At 44.6% G+C, this 25,132-nt stretch overlaps 2 protein-coding genes and 1 long non-coding RNA gene across 11 annotated transcripts in view; 2 read left to right on the top strand and 1 right to left on the bottom strand.

Annotated features, from left to right (window-relative positions):
* Nucleotides 1-10,194, top strand: part of CCDC158 (coiled-coil domain containing 158) — a 51,517-nt gene extending 41,323 nt beyond the window's left edge. For all 9 annotated transcript variants that reach the window (XM_081924764.1, XM_081924765.1, XM_081924766.1 and 6 more), the window contains 7 exons: nt 1,266-1,319; nt 2,795-2,854; nt 5,531-5,598; nt 5,774-5,983; nt 7,913-7,933; nt 8,776-8,877; nt 10,007-10,194. In XM_081924764.1, the coding sequence (XP_081780890.1) occupies nt 1,266-1,319; nt 2,795-2,854; nt 5,531-5,598; nt 5,774-5,983; nt 7,913-7,933; nt 8,776-8,877; nt 10,007-10,083 (592 nt within the window). In that variant the 3' untranslated portion in view covers nt 10,084-10,194. The remainder of the gene's footprint in view (nt 1-1,265; nt 1,320-2,794; nt 2,855-5,530; nt 5,599-5,773; nt 5,984-7,912; nt 7,934-8,775; nt 8,878-10,006) is intronic.
* Nucleotides 10,195-15,117: 4,923 nt separating this feature from the next.
* On the bottom strand, nt 15,118-19,870 carry STBD1 (starch binding domain 1). Its single transcript, XM_081925213.1, has 2 exons — nt 19,423-19,870; nt 15,118-16,318 (listed from the first exon to the last, which is right to left on the bottom strand). The coding sequence occupies exons 1-2, from the start codon at nt 19,853-19,855 to the stop codon at nt 15,549-15,551; spliced, it is 1,203 nt and encodes a 400-aa protein (XP_081781339.1). The 5' UTR covers nt 19,856-19,870; the 3' UTR covers nt 15,118-15,548.
* Nucleotides 19,829-25,132, top strand: part of LOC309377839 — a 9,814-nt gene continuing 4,510 nt past the window's right edge. Inside the window, exon 1 of the long non-coding RNA XR_014171714.1 lies at nt 19,829-19,933. This is a non-coding gene — a long non-coding RNA (uncharacterized lncRNA). The remainder of the gene's footprint in view (nt 19,934-25,132) is intronic.

The following is a 25,132-nucleotide window of genomic DNA, read 5'->3' as shown; positions in this document are numbered from 1 at the left end:
GACAAGTACTGTGGTCTCTGATTTACTGATACATCACCCATGCTGTGTTAATCCACTAAAAGGCTTCAAATTGGATTCTAGTTTTGCAGGCAGGAGTGAAAGGTGATTGATGTAGTAGGTGAACTTTGAAATTCAGATTGAGCTAGTTCTTTCCAATGAACATGGAACTCCCTCACCCATGTAGCTCCATGTACACCTCTCATTTCTCCCTCTTCTCTTCTCCCCCCTCTTCTTTTTATTCTTCTCAGGCTCCTCTCTCTGATCTTCTCCTTTCTCCTGCATTTTTCTAGCCCCCTACACCTGTTTTCCCTTGGCTCTTCAGCCAGCCTTGCCCCTCTCTATGATCTCAGCAGTTTGAACCACTAGCACCCACAGATTCCCTTCTGGGTTCAGGAGGGCAGCTCAGCCAATCACCGAGAGGCTTAATCACCACCACAAAATCTTTTAAGTACATTACACCAAGGGAGGGCAGAAAGTAGATCAGGATCTACTGAGAGATCACAGGGTGATTTGCAGTAGATCAACAAGGATTTCTGACTAACAATAGCCGCAACAAAATCACTCTCACCCCACCTTAAATTATACTACTGAAGAAAGCTTGGGGTAACCCAGATTGGGTTTTGATATGGAAGGACTGTGTGTTTTATCCACTTTTCCACATTTCTGCAGCAATTTGCTGGGGGTTTTTTGTGTTTTTTTAATGCTCATGGAAATTATTCAGCCGCTTAGTGTGAATTTTCATAATAAACATATTTTCATATGCCGTTTTGTCTAACACACACATTTTTGCAAGCGATTTCTAATATAACACAATTCTGTATGTTGCATTCATTAATATATTCATTTAATTCACATTTCCAGCAATACGTGTTTTTTTGTAAACACTGGTTAGAGAATTGTGCTGTAACATTCGGATCAGAGCGAATAAGTGCAAGTTTCGAAGGATGTCTGTGTTTCGGTTCTCATATTCGGTTCTGCATATGTGATGGTTTCAGCTTTAAATGTAAACTGAACTGAATTCCCCCCCCCCCCTGCTGCTGAATCTAAGGATTCTAGTAAAAACAACAACTCAAAGTAGATCCTTCTGGCCTGAAATCTGCCCACCAACCCACTGTGCTACATTATAGATAGGCAGTACCTTTGGACAAAGGCTTAGCAAACCTATACTTACCTATTTGTTTCAAAGCATTCTGTTACTCTCCAGGGTGGGGGCAGATTAGGAATTTAAACAAGCACCTCTCATGTGGTATTTTCCTCCCACACAGGGACCTTGCAAGCAGAGGCTGCATTGGCAGGAGATCACATGAAACTTACAGCAGGTGAGCCAATTCAGCCAAGGCTCTGAAATTCCTTTGAAGATCAAAGTTTCTGTGGTGCAGCCAGGTAGAAGAGCGAGGGTGCATTTGTCACAGTTCTGTATTTCTTTTAATGTACAAGTTGCTCTTTAGTTTCGTGAAAGCCTACTGGTCACTTCTGTGATATCTGTATATCTATGAGCGTTACTTGGCTGCTCAAAAAGCTGTTCCAGGGACAGCCAACAGATGGAGTTCCCTCCAGCTTGCCTTTTTGCCTTTGTGCCACAGTTACAGGTGTTTCTTGAGCTGACTCAAGCACAGCAGGAGCCAACATCAACATCTGGCCTAGAGGCAGGGTGGGACTTGCCCGGAAACTACAGCCTGCTGAGCAGCTCCCTTAGGGAAGAGGATTGCCCAAGCAAAAAAATTACAAAATACTTCCCTGATTCTCCAGCAGCTTCCATCCAGCATGGAAGAATGAACCACTTCTTATAGTGTGGGATAGAGCAGTTGCCAGATAGGAAACAGTGCCTCTTTGAGCAATGTTTTTGCCTATGAACCACTTCTACCCAAGCAACTTGCTCAGGAAGAGCGCTGGTTAAGAAAAACAAGCATAGAATTGTAGAGTTGGAAGAGACCCCGAGAGTCATCTAGTCCAACCCCGGGCAATGCAAGAATCTCAGCTAAAGCATCAATGGCGGGTGGCCACCCAATCTCTGTTTAAAAACCTCCAAGGAAGGAGAGTCCACAACCTCCCAAAGGAGACCATTCCACTGTTGAACAGCTCTTACTGTCAGAAAGTTCTACCTGGTGTTTAGTTGGAATCTCCTTGTAACTTGAAGCCATAGAAGAAGAAGAAGAAGAAGAAGAAGAAGAAGAAGAAGAAGAAGAAGAAGAAGAAGAAGAAGAGGAGGAGTTTGGATTTGATATTTGGCTTTATCACTACCCGAAGGAGTCTCAAAACGGCTAACATTCTCTTTTCCCTTCCTCACCCACAACAAACACTCTGTGAGGTGAGTGGGGCTGAGAGACTTCAGAGAAGTGTGACTAGCCCAAGGTCACCCAGCAGCTGCATGTGGAGGAGCGGGGAAGCGAACCCGGTTCACCAGATTACGAGTCCACACATTGGTTCGAGAGTCCTCCTCTCCACAGCAGGAGAAAACAAGCTTGCTCAATCTTCCGTGTGACAGCCCCAGAGATATATGAAGATGGCTTTCCTCTTTTCTCTGTCTCCTCATTTCCAAGCGAAACATACCCAAGCTCCTTCAACCGTTCCTCATAAGTCTTGGTTTCCAGACCCTTGATCATCTTGGTCACCCTTCTCTGCATAGTGGGTGCCATCTCAGAGGAGTCTTAATTTTATTTTTAATTTCTATACCCCCTTTAAAAGACTGTTCTCCTTTTTCACCCAGAGGGTTTCTCCAGAGGGGCTCAAGTATTGCTTTGTGCCCGAGCATCATCACTTCTCACTTTAATGAGACCTTTGTCTCTCAACACAGGGAAACTGCAGTCCGGGACCTGCCTTCCGATGTCAGCATGGGGCAAGATAGCTTCAGCAGGTGAGAAATAATGCCTTCGGTTTGGGTCCTCTGACATGACAAATTTGTCACTCCTCCCTTTTTACACAAAGGAGAAATGTTTTAGGGGGAGAGAGAAAATCTCACCACTGAGATAGTGGCAGCATCCTCTTAGCATAGTTTTTGTAAATGTTTTTTTTTTATCCTGGCAAGTGATAGGCAGTTTTATGTTGCAACAATATGCATTGGGGCTCCTTATCAGAGCTCAGGAAACCCAAGCTGGTCTTCCAGAAGTCTCCTGCCTCTCTGCTTGCCTTCAACCAGGCCCAGCAAATTCTGCAGCAGCCCCTGAGGATCACACACAGTTCCTGTAGCATATTAGCTTGCTGTTGCCAACAGCAGCAGCAGCAGTTGCAGGTCTGAGTGTAGCTAGAGGTAAAAATCTTCCACTGCAGTTCAATAAATCAATAAGGGCGTATTGTACTGTACATTCATTTGGTCCATTCTACACACTGCGACATATCAGGCCCTATATGAAGACTTTACCCTTTAATTTAGAAAGCCATAGGCTTGCTGGTAACAGAGCACGGCAGTCTGCCCCGGACAGCTGTCTCTCCCCACTGAGAATTAGACACATGGAAATATTTTTATATCAGAAATGACTTTCTGAGACTAAGCTAAATTGAATTGTTAGGGGGGAAAAACAACAACCAAAAAACAAAAATGTAAGATGAGATTAATAGAAAAATTCATGAAATCATAGCATGGATAATGCAAAGCTTATAAGAATAATTGTGGCTTCCCAGATTTATATCACACAAGTGGACAGCTTTCAACAAGAAACTGTCAAACTTGCTTTTTGTATCTATCTGTGTGCATGCTCTTAGGCACTATTTCTTTAACACCCTAAGTTAGCTGCTAATTAATACAATTAAAAATGCTATCAATCAAAACTACAAAACAAGAATAGTTGTTTCAAAAGATGCAATCATACAAACTATTACTGTTAGTAGAATGCTGTCCACAGGGAGGTTTGCCCGGCATCTTCATTATACACCTTTAGGCACCGGGCAAAAACATTCTTCTTTAACCAGGCCTATGTCAGGATGCTGTCAGCAGCTCCCGGCTGGTTGCCCAGGAAGTATAAAGACAAGGAAAAGTTTCTTACTGTCCTTTTTTATTTCAGTCTTTCCAGAGAGAGGCTATAGAACCTAGCCTCTTGGATAATAGCCTTGTCCCGAGTGAAACACACACACACCCGTCTCTCCCTCATTCGTGACTTCTGCGAGTGCTGCTACGTGCTCTCTGTCTTTGAGCTCCTTGCTCTCCTACTTTCAAGGCTCACCAGGTTACGGGAGATGATGGGTCTGGAATGCTTTCTAGCGACAACGTGTCAGCCAGCTGCTGCTCTGGTTCTGCCTGGTCCTCCTCTCCCTTTATTTCCCAACTTTCCCCCTCATCTGCCTCTGAGCTATGACCTCCTGCAAACCACTGTTGTGAATCTATACTGTCTTCCTCTTCCTCCTCCCTGGGAGGGTCAGGACGGGGAAGCGGTCTCCACCATTCCTCCTCTGCCCAGTCCCTGACCGCCTTTGGCTGATTGACATCCAATGCCCTTTTAAAACAGCGCTGCTTTTGTTTTTATTATGTATTTTGTGGTTTTATATTATGATAATAATACAAATATTTTGAAAAGCAGACTTTTAAACTCACATGTATATGACTATGTATATGAGAGGCATATTTTAATCTCAACCATTTTATACACCCAGCCATAATGCTAAGGTTTAATTGAGAATTGATGAATTCTTTTTTTGTGTGTGCATATGTAAGAGTGTGACTGCTTCCAGAAACATAACCCCCAGCACCTAAATCAGCCTTTCTCAACCTGTGGGTCCCCAGATGTTGCTGAACCACAACTCCCTGTTGGTTTCTGCTTCCTTCTCTGTGCAGCGAAGTGCTTGTCACGAGACAGGTTGTTTACATTCCACAGAGTCTGTACTGTTGGAGGTTTTCCCACGGGAACAGGAGACTGGATGTGACGTATACTGGTTTCCTGTTTTTCACTGTTCTTTGCAGTTTCAGTTTGTGATTCTCTCCGTGCTTTAGAGGAGAGATGACGCTTTCTCTGCTCCGGCAGAGGGAAAATGTTTTTCTGTAACATACCAGCTTTGAACTGTAAATAAAGTAGTATAGAGCATGTTGGCTCATACTTCTCATCATTCCGCTGTGCACTGGACACTGCTTATCCCCAACACTCCCATCACCCCTAGCTAGCAAGGCCAGAGCTCAGGGATGATGGGAGTTGTAGTCGAACCACATCTGGGGACCCACAGGTTGAGAACCGCTAATGATGTTTTTGTGTATGAAATGGTGTGGTTACAAAATACTTCTGCCCCCTTGTGCTATTTGGAGCAACACAACTGCTTTCTGGACTTCTGCGTGGCTCTTGCACAGCTCTGCTTATGTAGCAGCTCTGCTTCTTGAGACGGAGGATAAGCTTTTGAAGGCTACTATCCAAGAAAGCTATACTCCATCGTCAGAGTCCGTGTGCTTCCGAATGCCAGCGCTGGAGGGGAGAGTGCCGTTGCGCTCAGGTCCTGCTAGCAGGCTTTGTGTGAGCATCTGGTTGGCCACTGTGAAAACAGACTCCTGGACTAAATGGGCCATGGACCTGATCCAGCTGGGCTATTCTTGTGTTCTTCTGTTTGTGCACAGGGAACCTTTAACGTTACATGCTACAGACCTCGAAGATTCAGATGCTACCCTTCCCTTCACGTCCAGTGGTGAGTTTCCATTAAACAATTAAAGAACTAATATTCAGGGAGGGCACAGTATCGGCTTGGAATATGGACTCGAGTTTTGTTTTCCAGGCCTTGCCTAATGTGCTCTTTCTATAAGGTTTGTTTAATTTTTTTAAACTACCCTTTATTATTGCAATGCTGTCTTTGCCACATCCAGTGTCTAAAGGAATCTTCAGTTCCACTCCTCGTTTTACTTCTTCGAATAAACTGTCCCCAGAGGAGAGGTACAAAGACAGGTCTCCCGTGCACTCACTGTTAACGGCTCATCTGGATGACCTGAAGGTAACTCCTGCAACCTGTTCAGAACGCCGGTCAAGTCTGAAGAAGAGCAGCTCCCCAGAAGCTACATCATCTTCTGCCTGTAGAAGTAAGTGCCAAGCTGTAATCTAAAGCCAGCCATAAAACCACTGGAACAAGGGGTAGTTGGGGTTTCTTCATATGGTCTTCCCAACCAATATTAGATTTAGGAGAGAGCCAACTGAATAGCTTGAAAGACCTTGAAAGACCTACACTGGCTCCCAGTACGTTTCCGAGCACAATTCAAAGTGTTGGTGCTGACCTTTAAAGCCCTAAATGGCCTCGGCCCAGTATACCTGAAGGAGCGTCTCCACCCCCATTGTTCTGCCTGATACTGAGGTCCAGGGCCGAGGGCCTTCTGGTGGTTCCCTCACTGTGAGAAGCCAAGTTAATGGGAACCAGGCAGAGGGCCTTCTCGGTAGTGGCACCCGCCCTGTGGAACGCCCTCCCACCAGATGTCAAAGAGAACAACTACTACCAGACTTTTAGAAGACATCTGAAGGCAGCCCTCTTTAGGGAAGCTTTTAATATTTAACAGACCACTGTATTTTAATACTCTGTTGGAAGCTGCCCAGAGTGGCTGGGGAAACCCAGCCAGATCGGTGGGGTATAAATAATAAATTCTATTCTATTCTATTCAAGCATGAAATTCTTTATCCCAGGGTCGTGGGTTTGAGACCCACCTTGGGTGAAAGATTCCTGGATTAAAGGGGGTTGGACTAGATGACCCTTGTGGCCCCTTCCAATTCTACGATTCTATAATTGTGCCATGAGAAGGGCAGCTGCAAGATATTGCATCATCCCATCCCCCTTCCCCCTTAATTTTCAAGTGTTTCATTGCTGCTAATATGGCGGCAGTGCTGGCAGGCTCTCTGCCTTGCTGTGTGTAAGTGGTCCTTAGAGTGAAGCGTTTGGGCAAAATGCCTCTGCCATTGCTTTGCTACAATGGCTTGGAATTCTCTCTTAAACGTCGGTTAAAGTGGAAGCTTGACATTTAACTAATATTTTTTTAAAAAGAATTTCTAGCCGCCACCACAGAACAGCTCTTGCAGTGCAGCCACTCTCCCAGGTCCCCTTACCCAGAAAGTCTTGCTCTGGGGAAGGACTCTACCGGAGAGCCTCGCAAGATCTGGATAGGTGGCAGTGGCGGCAGCAGTTGAGTGACAAAGCAAATAAGGGCTGTGAGGCACACACACAGCCTGAGGCAATTGCCTTTTTTTGCCTTTTGGATCCTCTGGCAGAATGGCAATGTGCTTCAACATCCTTGGGATATGAACAGGATCTGTTCCGGAGCCCCGTTCACATCCTGAACGGAACGTAATACGCGACTGCACATGCGCAGGTCACATTTTGCCACTTCTGCGCATGCGCGTGACGTCATTTTGACCCCATGCGCAAGCGGCGAAACCCAGAATTAACGCGCTCCATTACTTCCAGATCGCCATGGAGTGCAACCCGAAAATACTTATCCTGAAGCATTTTTATCCCGAGGTATAACTGTATTATTAAAGGGAGAAGACATTGCCCACAGGCTTGGTGGTAACATCACAAGGGAAAGGGAAAGAACAGAAAATGTAGGGGCATAAGGAGGACTCGGCCCAAATTTAGCTTTTTGGCATCAGAGCCAGCCACAAGCCTGAGGGAGCCATCAGCACAGTGCTCCCCTGTGGTTTTCACCAAGCAGCAGCGTAGCAAAAGTTGTCAGCAAAGTGAGTGTTTTAAATTGCCCACAATGCCCCTGACATTCATGTCATTCAGGAGCACTCATGGCATCTGAAAAATGGTAGGTCTCAGGCCACTAGGCTGGGTGTTGCAGCCCCATTCCCAGGTGTCCAAGGATGCCGTGTGCAGAAGTTGGGTCTCTTTTGGCACGCCAGTCAGTGCAAACATTCAAAACCTCCAGGTTAAATAAAGGTCAAGTGGCACCTTTTATTGTCGTGAAATCATGATCTAAAACCACATTATCTTAACTGGGGTTTTCCTCCTTCTTTCCAAACAGGTATCTCCTTTGGCACCTCTAGTAAGTGAACTTTTGCTTAAACATTTTGCAACGTTTCTCACGAAATAATTCTGCTCCCACTGCTGTAATGTCTCGCAGCTCACTGAAATATTGAGAAAAAGAAATTCTGCCTACTTCACACATTCCATTTCATCCTTGCCTTGGTGGTGGTGGTTTTATTTCTTCAATTTATATACCATCAAAAGATCTCATGGCTGTGTACATTAGAAACACATTACAAAACATCAATGATAAAAACAAAGTAAAAAGCACACTGCTAGACAGCCTAATAGTAAAATATTCATAATAGTAACATTCTTCTCCCCTACGCTTTCACAGGCCATAGATAGCCACAGGCCTGAGCTTGCTTTTAATTGCTGATAGACAGATTTTGGTGATAGGAAAATGGCCAGCTTTCTGGAATGTGTTTTCCCCAAGCAATTGCTTCACATTGCTTCATGTTAAGCCAGTTCCAGCTGGGTTTCCCCACAGATGATGGTGAACTTGGCCTGGAATCTGCAGGGTTTTAGTTCAGCTCCCGTTTCATGTATAATCTCCCTTCTCTGCACACTTCTTTTCATGAAAAGTGTAACACACACTTCATTCCTGTTTTGTGAACATGGCAGAAATGTTAGCAGCATTCCCATTGCATCTGTTTTGGCCCTTAAACAAGTAGGATTTCAAGTGTAAATGTGCTGATCTTCAGAAGATCAACATGACCACCACCATCAGCCAGTGTTAATTGATACCACTAATAAATTGTGAGCTGGCCCAGTTCCAGGGTCTTCAACACTATGGCAGGCCTGCTTTCAGATGAACATGCCGTTTATATCTCTGACTGTGATTTAATATTTTGTCTGTAGCTATTCAGGCAGGGGAAGCCAATGGCAACGCGTGCAGGAAATTACAGAATAAGATGGAGAGTCTACAAAACTTAGTGGAAACATTGCAGTTGAAAAACCAAGGTATGAAATCACACACTGACATTTCAGTAATTTGCCTGGAATAAGACTTGTCTTCCTACATGTTGCTGCCAACAAAAAAGAGAAGACTTTCTACACAGGAAGGACCACTTACTAAAAAGTTTTCAAATGTAACTGTTTCGCAAATTACCGTATTTTTCGCCCTATAGGACGCACTTTTCCCCCTCCAAAAATGAAGGGGAAATGTGTGTGCGTCCTATGGGGCGAATGCAGGCTTTCGCTGAAGCCTGGAGAGCGAGGGGGGGGCAAAAAAACTAGGTGCGTCCTATGGGCCGGTGCGTCCTATGGGGCGAAAAATACGGTATTTTACTGCCCATAGCAAATATGTATGCTGTATCACTTTTGGGAGGAGTAATTCTGAGAGTCCTGGTGCAGCTGCTGCAAACTTTTGAGTAGATGCGTCAAGAAAGGAAACAATGGTACAGTTAGGTGATTTTAAACTCTGCACTTAATAGTCGTGGGGGTGGAGACACCCCCCCTTTAGTTAGCAATGTGTATTACTTATTTCAAAACACCAGTTTATTAATCGCCTTCTGTAGAATCAATCTCAAGGCGACGTCCAATACAAACAGCAAAAAGCATGGTAGGCCAATCCTGCTATGGAGATTGGGGGGGCCTGCTTATTCTGCTTAGTAGGGCCCCAGACATTTACCCCCCCCCCTATCCCTGCACCTGCTCTGGCACCACCCCTGCAGAGGAAGAGCAATAGCTCAAACCACCCCTTGCTGACAGAATGTTTACATCGTGCCATCAGTATCTTTGAGTGTACAAGGAAACATCTCTACCTGGAGGGGTCATTTGACACAGGCCAAGCAGAAAACAGGAGTGGAGAATGCTGGGAAAAGGCACCTTCATTCCTTTGCAATGCACTGGGGACCGCCCTGCTGTTACCAACGCTGGTTGGATGGTACTTGTGACAAGAGGAACAAGCTCTGATCGTAAATGCAGAAGGTTCTTTGCAAACCTCATCCCTTCCACTGGTGCGCATTGTTGAATATGGTCCTGGGTTTCGTAAAGAGCCAACCTGCAGGGGGACAGGAGCGTTGTTGTTTTGTGTTTTCTACCCTCCTTTGCTGTGTATTAACGTTCCTTCCCTCAATGCTACCTTCAGCAATGTCCACAATGATCCGATGCCAAGAAAAGAAGATTGAGAAGGCGAAGGAGAAGGAGAAGAAGCTGTCCAAATGAAATGTGGTGTGGTTCTCAGTCGCTCAGATGTATGTAGATTGTGCTCTGTTAAATGGAATGCTAAAAGCCTACCGTTACTGTTTAATAATAAAAGTTGCCGTAGTTTTGTAATCTGCCTCTCTGTGTAGAAAAAGCAGGTTTGGCAAACAAAAGTGCCAGTCTCTTGTTGGCATAAACAAGGCAGTGGCCATATTCACCAAATGGATGTGCTCAGCTACAAACAACTCCCTAAATGTTCATACCATCTTAACTTGCATCTTATCCTTTATTATTTAAATAGGACTTTTATGAGACCCAACGTAGTAGCTCAGTCGGTAGAACACGAGACTTTTAATCTCAAGGTCATGGGTTCGAGCCTCACGTTGGGCAAAAGATTCCTGCAATGCAGGGGGTTGGACTAGATGACCCTTGTGATCCCTTCCAATTCTACAACGCTATGATTTCAATGAATATGATTTCAATGAATTTCCTTTTTAGCACAATTGTGCTGAATGAACTGGACACACACACACACCCTACCCCTCGTAGGACATTTTCCAGTCAAAGTTGGGAGAGGGAGGGGCTGGTTGGAAATCTGTGCCAGTGCTCAGAGAAATTTATCTTGTTACTTTGTACATTCATGCAACTCTTACTCAACGCAAACACAAGCCAAAGTTTCCTTTCTCTGCTGCCAAGGTGGCTGGCTGTGCAGTGAATTAAGGGGTGCCCTGTCTCAAATGGAGGTGCCAACGGGTGCCATCTAACTGTATTCTATGTTCTGCTTAAAAGGCTGCCTCTTCACCCACCCTTCCTATGACCGTTCCTGCAGGCTGGCAGAAGCGCCATCAGTTCTCCCTTCCCCATGAAACCGCACCCCCTCGGTATATGTGTTTATGTTCAGTTCCTATGTAGACTTTGGTCTTTTGTAAGGTTCCACAGCACATTCCTCTTTCATTCCCTTTATACATCTCCGCCAAAGTAAACAGCGCCCATTTCCAAAGGGTTGCATTCAAATACAGCATGATTTTAAAAGTTACTAATCCACTGCCAAGTCAATGGAGGAAATTCTACAGTTGGTATAATCTTGAGTTAACTAAGAAGAATGAAAATACTGACCCAGGCTTGCATGCTACCCATTACTTCAGACTGATCAGAGCCTGCCATTTACTCAAACCCACATGTTGATGTTCTTGGGTAGTTTAAAAATAAATCTAATATGCCAAGCATGCCAGACATTCAGAGATACATATATAGCATACGGAACACTCTCCCTGCTGTCTTCTAGGTGTGTTTTAACATGGCTGTTACCTTTTTTAGAAAACTGGAATAGTCCCACTCTTGAGTCTAAGAATAGGTTAAGACCTTCCTAAAACCGAGCTAGTGTTTAGTTCTAGATTATAAAAAAAATTAATTATTGTACTGGAAAAGACAATCTGTTAATGTGCTCTAAGCACTGTCTCCCTAAACAGCTAGCCAGAAGCCCCAGCTAACTTCAGATGGGTACAGATTCAGAACAGGTTTGAGCTGGACTGCTGCAGCCTTACACAAGATGCACCTCCCTGTATCTGTTATAATAAACACCACAGCTTCAGCTGTAATGGGAATGAACGAGTCCTAAAAGAGGCGTATTTGCAAAACCAGGGCATCTTACATATACGCCACTTAGCATGGGCAGACAGGTCTTGATTTTAATAGAAAAAAGGTGATCTGAAGGCTTTAGGTACCACTTAGTCGGCTTCAAAATGTAGTTAACTGGAAGGTCAGTTCTCTGTTTTGAGAGCAAACTCTCATGAACTCTGCTTACAGCACCGTTACACTGCAATTCTTCTGGTTAAAGAATGACCATGTAGTGAGGCAGTCGTTTTTCTTTCAAGTGGTAGTGCAGGTCTTTTGACCTCCCTGCTGCCTGTTGTGGCTCTGTGGAATAATAGAATTGTGTATTTGGAAGGGACTATTCCAACCCCCTAAAATGCAGGAATCTCAACTGTAAAGCATCCATGACAGATGGCCATCCAACCTCTGCTTAAAAACCTCCAAGGGAGGAGTACACAACCTCCCGAGGGAGTCCTTTCCACTGCTGACCCAGACCCCAGACAAGCTCTGCATGAGCCTGCAGACCACCCAGTACTAAAGTCCAATATGCACGTATGCTGTGGGAAATGAGATGTACTGCTTAGTATCTCTGGACTCTGAAACAGGTTCCAGGTGGATTTTCCTTTATCAACTTGGACCAGCAGCACAGAGGCTATCTGCTAAACACAGCTTTGCAAATTGAGATTATGCGCCCAACTCCTGTCCATGCAAGAATAAACTCCCCAGAAACAGACACTGAGCTATTCTAGTGAAGGGTAAGTGGCTTTCAGATGCGAACATCTGAATCAGCTAAATAATGCAGATAATCCTCTCAGACAGGCCTCCAACATGCCTCTAAACCCATTTGCAAAACTTAAAAGCCCTTGTTAAGACTGCTTTAACCTTTGTAATGTGTCAGTCAACCAAAAAACTCTGAACACCAGCAGAAATATTTGCATTCAAGGAAGCCCCTTCTGTCTTAGTATATTAAGAGCGTGGCAAGCTTCAGCTCAAGTATGCATGAAAGTCTTGTTATACCGTTCTTAAAAGCTGCTGCTGGTGGTACAAAACAAAGAGCATTTTCTGTTTTTCTATTGAATGCTGAGAGCAAAGGAACTAGAGGGGGGGGGTTGAGAAAACCCACCACAGCAAGTGCCGAGTGACAGGACTAGGACCACAGTAGGTTTAAGAACATAAGAGTCCTGCTGGATCAAGTCAAAGGCCTGTTAGGCCAGCATCTTGTTTGCATGGTGGCCAAGCAGATACCTACGGGAAACTCGGCGGTTTGAATCCCCACGACGGGGTGAGCTTCCGTTGCTCGGTCCCTGCTCCTGCCAACCTAGCAGTTCAAAAGCATGTCAAAGTGCAAGTAGATAAATAGGTACCACTCCGGCGGGAAGGTAAACGGCATTTCCATGCGCTGCTCTGGTTCGCCAGAAGCGGCTTAGTCATGCTGGCCACATGACCCAGAAGCTGTACGCCAGCTCCCTCGGCCAAAAATGCAAGATGAGCACTGCAACCCGAGAGTTGTCAGTGACTGGACCTAACGGTCAGGGGTCCCTTTACCTTTAATTGTTCCATGCCAAGGTCCCAGTGATCAGCTTGCCTCCCCCACAACTGGTATTACATTATTAAAAGCCATACCTACAATTGCATGAACACCATTTTGTCATCTTTGGCACAAAACCCATATTAATGGTAATCCCACTGACTTTAGGACTTCTTCAAAGTTGGGTACCGTTGCCAGGACCTTCCAATGATACTGCAACATTTACCATTTGGCCAGAGCATGTTTGTTGTTGTTTTCTTGCACCCTCTCTGCAATTCCTTGAGGAGAGAACAACCAGCTCTGAGGCACCTTTAAAGATTAATGAGTTCTTTAAGCATGGCAGAAGCTTTTGTGGAAGCCCGAATCAAATTCCCATGGTTCCCTCCCGATACACTTGCCAAGTTAAGTGTGGTGCCAAAAGCATTTGCGGTATAATACTGTACTTTAAGATGGTCTGTGGTCAGTGCTAATAATATCCCCTGGTTCATTTTGAGCTCTTCAGGAAAAGTATAGAGGCATCTTATTGAACAACTTTCATCTTCACTTCTTTGCAGCTAAACAAGAGGGCTGGCCTTACCCGATACCAGTACCTAGCCATTTGGAGGTAAAAAACAACCCTAATAACATTTTGTGCCTCTTATCTCAGCTGCCTTAATTCCAAATAAGAATGCACAGATAAGCCAAAGTCCATCCCATTTCACTCTTGCTGGCATTCAGTCATAGGCCCACTCAATCCTACTTTGTATAGATCTTTTTCAACGAATGCATGAAATTTACATTTTAAGTTGTATGCATTCCTCCTCCCCCCATAGGTTTTTCCATAGAATATGTGTTTTGTATTTTAACTGTGAAATACTGAATGTATTTTTATATGCATTTGTGCACCCAAACTGCACCCCAAAATCAAGGTAACTGCATAATCCAATTGGGAGTTTCTTTCTGATCCACAAGCAAGTTATGACCCGCTGAATTGCGTCTGCTGCAAAAAAGTGCACTGAATGAACTCTTCTATCCCTAATTTGAAGTCCATCAATGTAATATTGAGGTAAGGATCAAATTTTGTGCAGAAAGGAACACTTAAACATAAAAAAAATCCTGTAACTTTAGGCCAGGGGCTGAGTGGATCCTTCTCTCACACACCTCATGGACCATGTTTGACGGATGGGCAGGGCTGCTCACCTGTCAATCGCTCAACATTGCAATGATGTCAGCTGAGCTGCTTTCCTTTGCCCAATCTGAAATCAACCCATGTGGACAAAGCCACAGATGATAGCCCTTTCAGAGCACTGTTGAAAACCCCCTTTCAGCCCAGCCACACCTTTACCTACCCTACATTTGACATCATATCTAATAGCAGGTGTGTTCATGGTTGGCCAAAAGAGACTCATGGGCCAAACAGGGCAGCCTCATTAGGCCCTGCAAACCAGCGGTTCCCCATCGCTGATCTACACCAAGTAACAGTTCAACCTCCCTTCATTGTTTCCTTCTTAAGAGAGAGAGGGCTACACTTCAGGTCTTTCAACAGCCCCCTGTCAAAGACCCACCACTGGTTAGACAGAAACCATTACCTTCCATTGGAAAGATCCACAAACTCTGGATATGTAGTCGCAGATATTCCTGCTGTGCAAAGCAGCAATTTTGAAATCCTATCAGGGGAGAAAAAGCCAGGGAAACTAGGATCTTCACTATGGTCAACATGCTTCTGTAACAGTTAACTCGTCCCAAACATGTGCTGAGCATCTCAAATGGGAGGAACCAGCCCATCGCCATTTCTCTGTTTCTCACAAAAGTACATTGTGAGAACAGTGGCAACGAAGAATTTCTGTCGAATCATGAGGGCAACCTGGGAAGGGCAAAGGAGCTTCTGTTTAATTCCTACTGACTAGAAGGCAGAGACAACTTCTGCTTTAGGTTTGAAGATATAAAGGACGGTCACCAGTCTAAAAATAATCTTTATTGTTTCCTTTTGCAGTCATGATAAGTTAAGAACATTTTAACAGACAGTTACAGTGTAGTTTAACTGCACCTTCTCCTGCTCTGTCAGTCCAGTGTCCACACACAATGCTCCTATCTCCTCACACAGTACAATCTCAAGTTTAGGGATTAAAGCTTTTTTATGCAGGGAGCTGTTTTGAAACACCACCCGCTAGACAGCTCTAACATGTCTGCACTAGGAAGGCTTTGGTCTGATTCAGTTTGAAGAGTTTTCTTTATATCTTAAAAGCCTAAGCTAGCAGCAGAGACACTTTAATCTAAGGCAATTCTGGCAAAACATGCAGCACAGAGATATACTAAGGTAGGCAAAAACAGGAAAACTCCCTATAGTGAAATGGAATAAAAACAGAACCCCTGTGCTAGGCCAGATTCAGTGAAATCCCCACCACTTATGGGCCACTCGATCCTCATGTTCAGTCATCAGGGTTCGATTGTCACATTCTTCCCACCGTCTGACTTTCCCATTCTCCACCACTATGAACTTCCACTCAACTCTGGTATCAACTGGTAAGACGACACACTCCGACCAGAACCCATTCTTGTCACACCTGAGTGGTACATAGTGGTGCCACTGGCCTAGACACTCATGGTCACCTGTGATGGCAATCAGCTGAGCTTCTGAGTGAGTGATGTAATGTACCCGAAAAGTCACATGGACAGTCTGAGGCATTGGAGACACGGCAGCAACTCTCTTGGCTTGCTCTGGGTCCTTGCTGCTTGCATCGTCCACACTGCTCTTCCTCGTAGCCTCTCCCCACGCCGAATGCTCAGGGACGATTTCCCATTCCTCATGGTCCACAGAGTGATGGCACCTCTGTTCCGTGAATCTTTCCTCATGCTTGTCACTAGGGGCACCTGCTTCTGCTGAAGTACTCGCCTCATGAACTTCAGCTTCTGGGCTCTGTTGAGCTGCTGTCGTGGGGTAACCGAATGCTTCGTTCCTGAGATATTCCTTGTAGTTCATTAAGGGGGTTGTAGGCTCCTCGGCCGGGTGCTCTCTTTCAGAAAACTCTCCAGGAACATCAGGGGAACTATGTTCTCTTGGAGGACCCAGCTGGTTCCCCACTGGCTCCCGGGGGCTGGACACATTGATTGGCTTTGTTTCAGGTATGGCAGGCTCATAGCTTCTCTGAAGGGATTCTAAACAGAAAAAAGTTAATTAGCCAGGAAGAACACAATTTCTAGGTCCCTGTCTGTGTCTCAGTTCATGTACTGTAGCAAGTTGGGCTTCTTTTACATGGGATGGTATTTGCTATTTCTACCAACACCAGTCCCACGTTCATTCATTTCAGTAGGTTTACTCGGAGTAGAATTTTGCTGAGTGCCACTCAAAGGAATTTAACCCCTCACAAATTGTGCTCTCCCCTGCAATCTAACACTAGCACACCAACATTATTTTTGTCCCCAGCAGCAACTGGTGAACATCAGATTTCTACTAATTCCCACCTTCTACCACCATGTGAGATCATCCTCATCAAGTTCCTCCTGCCTTTCCCAACTGCAGCACCTTCAGCCACACCTATCTGTGGAATCCTTGTAAGTGTGTGTGCAAGTTTTTTTAAAAAATGCTTTCATTGCACTTACAGGAGTGCTGAAAGGTTTTTTCCCCCCCAAACTACAAGGATAAAGCAAATTTAACTGCACATGAGTGAGCAAGCCACAACCAATACCCTGATCTGGCTGAAGCTTTGCAAGTGAAACACTATACAAAACTAAAAATATATAAGCAAGAAAACTGGCAGAGACAACCAACCCTGGGGAAGGGCTCTAATGCACCACATACTGGACCACATCCAACTATCTGCTGCTAGATGCCAGATTGTACTTGAAGCCAGTTGGCAGATGAGCAACTATAGTCATGGCAGAAAACGGCTTGGTCACACAATGACAGAAATGAAAGAATTTTGCCCAGATTTGGCTCCCCACAAATGTATCACTAAATCCCTCCCCTTCTTTTTTCTGTCTTAGTTGGACAGAAGCTGGACACAGCAGTATCAACTCAAATGAAAGTGGCATGAAGCCATCATTATTTTTTCTAAACAGTAATATACTGACACTCATTTGCCTTTCTTTTTTTTTCTCACGGAAGTTTATTTTTAAATGGTTCCCCAGCCATAACCTTGCATTTTATTGTTTTGGACTCTGCTAGGTTTTACAAGATTCTTGTTCTGCTCTGACGTGAATATGCTTAATGACAAACATGCTATTCCCACACGGGAACTAAAAATAGCCGATGGCTTGATTTACATTAGCGTTGCCCATAAGTGTCCATCAGGCTAGTGCGCAGCCCAGGTTCTTAGGAGAGGATTCCCACGGGACAGCCAGAACTAAGAGACAAGAGCTCTGTCTGATGGAAGTGCAGCAATGCAAAAGGTCACAACTGCCGATATACTTCTCCTGCCTGCCTTTCCATAGCAGCTGAAGCCATGCTGAAAAGTTGCTTAGTAGGCTAGCAAGAAGCCAAGAGATTCCAGCTCACTCCTTCAGGATATGTGCTCTGATCGTATCTCCTCCTTTTCTATTACTGAGAACAAGCAGAAACAGAAGCATAGAGAGCAGGTTGCAGGGAGATTAACAGCTTTAAAAGCTGATTCATACATGAACATGAATCACTTCTATTCCCATTAGATGATTACTTTCACTTCCGTTTTCATTTAACGTGGTAAAATGAAACCTGTTTGCAACCACAGCACTTCCACACGTGTAAATCTTCGGTGCAATAATAATAATAATTTATTATTTGTACCCCGCCCATCTGGCTGGGTTTCCCCAGCCACTCTGGGCGGGTTCCAACAAAAGATTAAAAATACATTAAAATCAGCAAGCAAGCAAAATGCATAAGCAACAGCAGGAGATCAGAGTTGGTTTTTGCAGTAGCTCACGTATGAAAGGCTGTGGGCTCAGTGGTAGAACACCTGCTTTAATGGTTTAGCCTCAGTATAAGGTACCTTCCTGTGTTTCTCTGAGCTCAGGAGATCTGAAAAGACTGAAAGGTTCAATTCCTCCAGGAGGAGAAGAGGGGAACACTCTGCACAAAGGTCACCAAGTCTGAGACAGTGGGTCAGACTCAATCAGGACCAAGCACCAGCTATAAGACTCTCTACTTCCTGCACATATAGCAGCAGGAGGAGGCAAGGAAAGGCAAAACATGGAACAGGCTTTTCAGATAGGAGCCTCAAGCAATTAAAGGAAGCAGGCGCTCCCTATTCCCTCATTACTTCAGATCAGGAACCATAAGGTATGTTATGGGAGGAAAATCAGGAATAATTACTGCGCACCACTCCATCCTGGGTAGAAGCAGCATCTCCTGAATTTGCATGCAGGGCACAACAGCCCTGCAACGCAGGCTTCCCTAAGGAGGTGCGAGTTTTGCACCAGGATAATGGGTGCTGTAGCCTAAAACATCTAGAGGACAGCAGGATGGTTTGTGGAGGGGGGGAGGCTTCTCCAAGGTGTAGAATCACAGAATTGAAGAGCTGGAAGAGACCCTAAGGATCATCTAGTCCAACCCCCTGCAGGAATCTCAACCAGATCATACATGACAGAGGACCATCCAACCTCTGCTTTGAAACCTCGGAGGAAAGAGAGTCCACAGCCTTTCTGTTCCGCTGCCAAACATCTCTTACATAGTTGCACGTGTTATTTTATTTTTAAGCAATCTAGCACACTGGGGTGCGGGTAGAAATTTGCAATATACCAATTTAATGAATAAATAAAAAAACAAAGCAGAGGGGTTGAACCCCCTTCAACCCACCCACCGCACAACACATACTTTGCGGGAGTGGATTTGGGGGGGTGGGGGGTGAGAAAGATTATAGCCAAAGGAGTAGGTTGACCTAGAAGCTCTCCAATGCACGGAGGGCAGATTTAATTTGGGTGGTTTTTTTTTCTAACCCAACTCGCGCGCCCTTCTCAAGACCACCGGGGACACGTGAAGAAGGGAAAGTGGGGCCGGCGTGGAAAGCGCACGATACACGCAATCCCTTGCGGGGAGAAGAGCGAAAACCCCAGGGTTTTGGGGGGGGTCCAAGACATGGGGTTCAGTGAGGAGAACCCCACAAAGACCCCCTCAGGGACGAAACGAGGCAGGAAAGGAAGAAGTTAGGAGAGGAGGGGAGCCAGGAAAAGTTGGGGAACCATAGCAACGCAGTCAGAGGGGCGGGGTAGAAAGAAGTTATTATTATTATTATTATTATTATTATTATGGAGTTCCCCTCAGAGAGGGAGGGAACCAGGCGCCGTACCTCGGTCTCCGCGCTGAGGGGACCCCCGGGCCTCCTCCTCCTTGCCGTCTCCGCGGCCGTACCACAGCCAGGCGAGCAGCGCCGCCACCAGCGCCACCAGCAAGGCCGGCCACAGACCCGCCACGGGCTCTCCTCCTCCGCCGCCGCCCAGCGGGTGAGGCGCGGGGCGAAGAGGCGTCGCCGGGGCGTCGGCCTGGGCGCTGCCGCCGCCGCCGCCGCCCTCGCCCGCCGCAGCCATGGCCGGAGAGCGGGGAGAGTCGCCGGGGAGACGTGAGGCGAGGCACGGCAGGCGAGGGCTGGAAGGGTCTCCCTCCCGCGGCGGGAGCCTTATATGGGCCCGGAGAGGAGCCCGGAGCCCGGCCCAGGGAGGAGCCTGCCCAGGCCCAGGACGGGCCTTCGGGGTGGAGCCGCCGCACCTGCTCGTTCCCCTCATTTTCCTCCTCCTCTTCGTGTCAAGTGGAGCAGCGGCGAAGCGGAGTCACTCCGGATTAGCTTCGGCTCCAGCTCCGAGGTAGCCGTTCATTCCGCGCGTGCACTCGCTGACTCTCCTCCTCGGAGAAACGCAGCGGGGCTTATAAGTTAAACATTTTAAGAAAGGTTTAACAGGCAATAAATTAAACATTTCAAGAAAGACAAATCCAAAATGAACGGGGGAAAAATGTACACACCTCAAAGCAGTGTTTACAAACAGGCAAAGCAATAAAACCTAGAAAAAATCACAATCCTGCAACATTAAATAACAACATGGCAGTAATAAAAAATGGAATAGAAGAGATACAAGTATTATTATTCTATTTAGATTTATTACCTCTTCTTCACCATTCGATAATATTGTAAAAAGACAGTATTTGAAGATTTTTCTTGCTTCTCCCATTCATCCCAATAATTTGAGAAACAAAACCTCATACTGTACAGTATTAATAAGCTAATACTGTAAAAAGTATAACTTGATTTACTTTGAATTGAATGGTTTGCCCCCATCTCTATGCTCTATAATATGCTGCTATTTATTCATTTAGTCGATATCACAAAATTTATACACCTCTTGATGGGAGAAAGGGGAAGCACTGAGCAGGAAAACCGGCTCCTGTTTTCCAAAATCACTGAGATACTGTAACAGGGTTTTTTAAATTATTGAATATTTTTTGTAGAATCATAGAATTGTAGACTTGGAAGGGATCCCGAGGGTCATCTGTTCCAACCCCCTGCAATGTGAGAATCTCACCTAAATAATAAAAGATGAATGGCAGTTCAACTTTTGCTTAAAAACCTCTGAGGAAGGAGTGTCTGCCATCTTCTGAAGGAGTCCATTCCATGTCAAACAGCTCTTACTATCAGAAAGTTATTCCTGATATAGAGTCGGAGTCTTCTATCTTCTAACTTGAAGCCACTGGTTCTGGTCCTATCCTCCAGAAGAGGAGAAAACAAGCATGGCTCTCTCCTCCATGTGACACAGCCCTTAAGGTATTTGAAGATGGTTCTCATATCTCCTCTCAGTCTCCTCTTTTCCAGGCTAAACATATCCAACTCCTTCAACCGTTCCTCATAAGGCTTGGTTTCCAGACCTTTGATCATCTTGGCTGCTCTATCTGCACACATTCCAGCTTGTCAATATCCTTCTGAAATTGGAGTGCTCACAACTGGACACAGTATTCCAGGTGTGGTTGTTCTGACCATGGCAGAACAGAGCGGTACCATGACTTCCCTTGATTGGAACACATTTTTTATTTGCCATTTGGTGGGGAGGGAGATACTTAGAGATATTCTGGCCTTTGTTAAGAAAATTCCCAAACCCAGATCCACGGGGCGACTTTGGGTCATTTCTCTAAGGTAGTCTATTTGTAAGTTTTTATGTGTTGATATGCCTATCACACTTTTAAACTTAAAATCTATTGCTGTATATTGTTTTAAATGTTTGTTTTGCTATTGGGATTGTAGTTCCATTTGTGTTTCTCAATAAATTTCCCATAATAAATTTCATGTTCATGATATTCTGGCCAATAACTGAGTCACCTTCTAGTGCCACCTCCCCCCCCTTCTTCTAGTGAAAGACTGAAAGACATTATCTTCTCTGCTGAGAGTCCTCTTTCCCCTCTTACTAAAACAAAATGCCTATTTCCTTCTTGTGATGTCCTGCGTAAACTGGGCAAATGGGCATGTATGCACAAGGGGGAGACATACAGACAGCCATCGTTCAATGAACTAGCATACTGATGACAATGGGTTAAGTGGGAGAAAGGTCCTCAGCCTGTGTTATTGTAGGAATGGACCTGCTTGCTTGCAACACAGTTGGTTTAAAGACAAGGCAGGCAGAGTTTTGCACAAGAGGTTGGGAGCCTAAAGTGTGGAGGCCCTGGGTGGTGGTTGCCCAATATACCCCCCCCACACACACACACACAAAAAAAAAACCCTCCATGGCTCCTTCCTGTAAGCAACAGTGACAAATTTTAATCTATTCCCATGTAATAGAAGGGTTATTGCTTCTATCACCCTCTCACAACAAGAGTGGCTGGGGAAACTCAGCCAGATGGGCGGGGTATAAATAAATTATTATTATTATTATTATTATTATTATTATTAAGCTCAGCATCAGGTTCTGTGATGATGAATTCCAACAATTGCAAGCAGAATTAGGATATTTATGAGGATTGTTGAGCTTTCTAAGTGCTATAATTAAATGCTGGATTCAAACTACCACCACCCCTTCTGGAATTCCTTTTTTTCTATTTTAAAAAAATAGCTTCCACAAACTAGATTAGATTTCTTAATACCACATTGCCCTTCCTTATTTGTGATGAAGTTCAAAGAAATGAAGGATTTTGCAAAGAGTGGGCGGGTAAGTCTTGTCAGGGCTATCAGATCCTATTAAAACAAATTAGATTTACTAATTATGCTAATTCAATTTTATTACCCATTTTGATGCTACTCTTGAAGCAGTGATGTCAGATTTTAGGACAGGATTAAAAGATTATTCTGGTGAAAGATTAAACCAACAGCCAAGGAAGTTGACTGCAAGAAGCTTTGCAATACAGACTTTGCAGAGCTACAAAAAAATGATAAATCAGATGTCAGTAGAGAGACACTACATCAAGAAACTCATTTAGTTGTTGCTTCAAATGCTGGAAAATATCCCCACATCCCTTCTGAATAGAATATTTATTTTCAATCCATTATTTTTATCTTTCTTTAATCATGGTCATAATTTGAATTCTAAGACGCACTAATGAGATCTCATTCCCAGCTATCTCGTTAAAAAAGGGAATGGCTAATTGGATGTCTCTGTGAATCTATTTCCAGTAGTTAGAGTTCTTAATCTTCCCATGTCATTCAGAGCTTTTAACTTGATGGGATATTAAATGTCATTTTAATTTACAGACACACAAGTTTCCAGTCTTCACAATGGCAACATCAGACTTCTCTTATTTGAATGCCTGCCTCTCCACAGCTCATAGTCAGAAATGAAACAATCATGTCTTCATCTCCATGTGGCTCAGTTCAAAGTAAACGTGTAGGATTGTGCTGTTGGTGCTTATGGTTTTCTTCCTTTCCTTCCTTCCTTCCTTTTGCTATGATAGACTAAACACAGCAACCTTCCCTCCAAATTAGATTTCAGGTTGTTAGTGCATTGTATTGCGCAGCCAAAAACAGCACTCCCTACATACAAGAGGGAAGTTGGTAGAGGTTTGCAGAAGTGCAAACCTACATGGGGAGGGCAAAATGAACTCAGCGAAGACTAAGCATGCTCCTTGCTGTTTTCTCCAAAGAATTCTAAGAACTTTAGTTCACACCTTACAGCGCTACAATTCCCATCACCCTTTAAAAAACTAGAATTTCCATGATTTATTTGTGGGGGACATAATGCACTTTTAAATGCATAATATGTTGTTGTTGTTTAGTCGTTTAGTCGTTTCCGACTCTTCATGACTCCATGGACCAGAGCACGCCAGGCACTCCTGTCTTCCACTGCCTCCCGCAGTTTGGTCAAACTCATGCTGGTAGCTTCGAGAACACTGTCCAACCATCTCATCCTCTGTCGTCCCCTTCTCCTTGTGCCCTCCATCTTTCCCAACATCAGGGTCTTTTCCAGGGAGTCTTCTCTTCTCATGAGGTGGCCAAAGTATTGGAGCCTCAGCTTCAGGATCTGTCCTTGCAGTGAGCACTCAGGGCTGATTTCATTAAGAATAGATAGATTTGATCTTCCTGCAGTCCATGGGACTCTCAAGAGTCTCCTCCAGCACCATAATTCAAAAGCATCAATTCTTCGGCGATCAGCCTTCTTTATGGTCCAGCTCTCACTTCCATACATCACTACTGGGAAAAGCATAGCTTTAACTATTTGGACCTTAGGGTATACTAAAATGTATGGGAGAAGAAGTGGAATGGAGTATCTTGAACAGGAGCAATATACAATTTTTGCTGCAGGGCCCACTTGTTCATTACATTTTGTATTTTGAGAAGTGGAAAACAGTAGTAACATTTGTAACCTTTCAGATTTTTTAAAAGCTACAGTGTTAAGCATGTACCATTTTGCAGTTATCTGAATTCGTACAGCATCAATTTGAGGGCACAATCCATCAGAAAGTTCTCCTGTGTAAGCCCCATGGAAATAGTGTTCTTGCACATCTTCCATACATTTCACTTTGACTTGTGCAGATGACGTTCCCAGTGGATTGTGCCCCAGGAAGACTTGGCATCCTTAAAGCTGCGTTTCCATTGGGACCTCCCCATGGTTAACTTAGCATTGCACATTCAGATCTTACTTTCCTGCAAGGCTGGCTATGCAGTGGCCCTCCATGTGTTGCTGGACTCCAACTCCCAGCAGCCCCAGCCAGGATGGTCAATGGTTGAGAATGATGGAGTCACAGCAACATCTGAAGGTCCAACCCTAGGTTTATTGGTTAGAAAGAGCAGAAAACGAATGGTTTTTTTCCTGAAACCACTTAGAAACGATTGAGCAAGTCCAGAGCAACTCCCTACCATTGCTGGAACAAGAGGCCTAACCTTCTCATAATGAGTAGCGCTGCGGTTTATTTATCTTATGAAGCATTTAGCACCTTAACCATCTGTTGCTGACTGTCAGGACCAATCTGCTGATATTGTAAAAGTGAAATCACAGCCAGCTTTCCAGGAAGCCTGCGCAGATAAAGGTGGCTCTCCTGCTGTGGGTGGTTTCAAGGACAGTTCCTGGACTGTCTACAATTAGACGTCAAGCAGAACCATTTATTTAGGCCAGCCCAAATCAAACACCTGTGCAGTCCTGTATTCAGAAAGCTACCGTATTTTTCCGTGTATAAGACTATATTTTCCCCTAAATTTTTGAAGTTTAAAATAAGGGGTCATCTTATACATGGATAGTGCATAGTGCATTTTCTTAATTTTGAGTCCCAAAAAATAGGGGTTGTCTTATACATGGGGGCATCTTATACACGGAAAAAGATGGTATATTCAGAGTTCAATGCTATGTACTTCCAAGCAAGGAGTCATACTATTCATTTTGTTTTTGCTTGACTGGCTGAAACCCATTTGGTTCCAGTTCAGGCCAGCAAAGAGCCAGTAACTGGTTCAGAACATATAACCAACCAGCTGGTCTATTATAGAATTAACCCAGAGGAGGAGGACGAATGCCAAGATCCAGTGGAAGCTGCTTCATTATGGCGAATGGGGCACTGTCTCACCAACTTGATCTGCTCTCAGCTATCCCCCAGCTGTC

The sequence above is a fragment of the Podarcis melisellensis genome (assembly GCF_964234715.1).
Source record: "Podarcis melisellensis genome assembly, chromosome: 9".
NCBI lineage: Eukaryota > Metazoa > Chordata > Lepidosauria > Squamata > Lacertidae > Podarcis > Podarcis melisellensis.
This window is presented reverse-complemented; position numbering and strand designations above follow the sequence as displayed.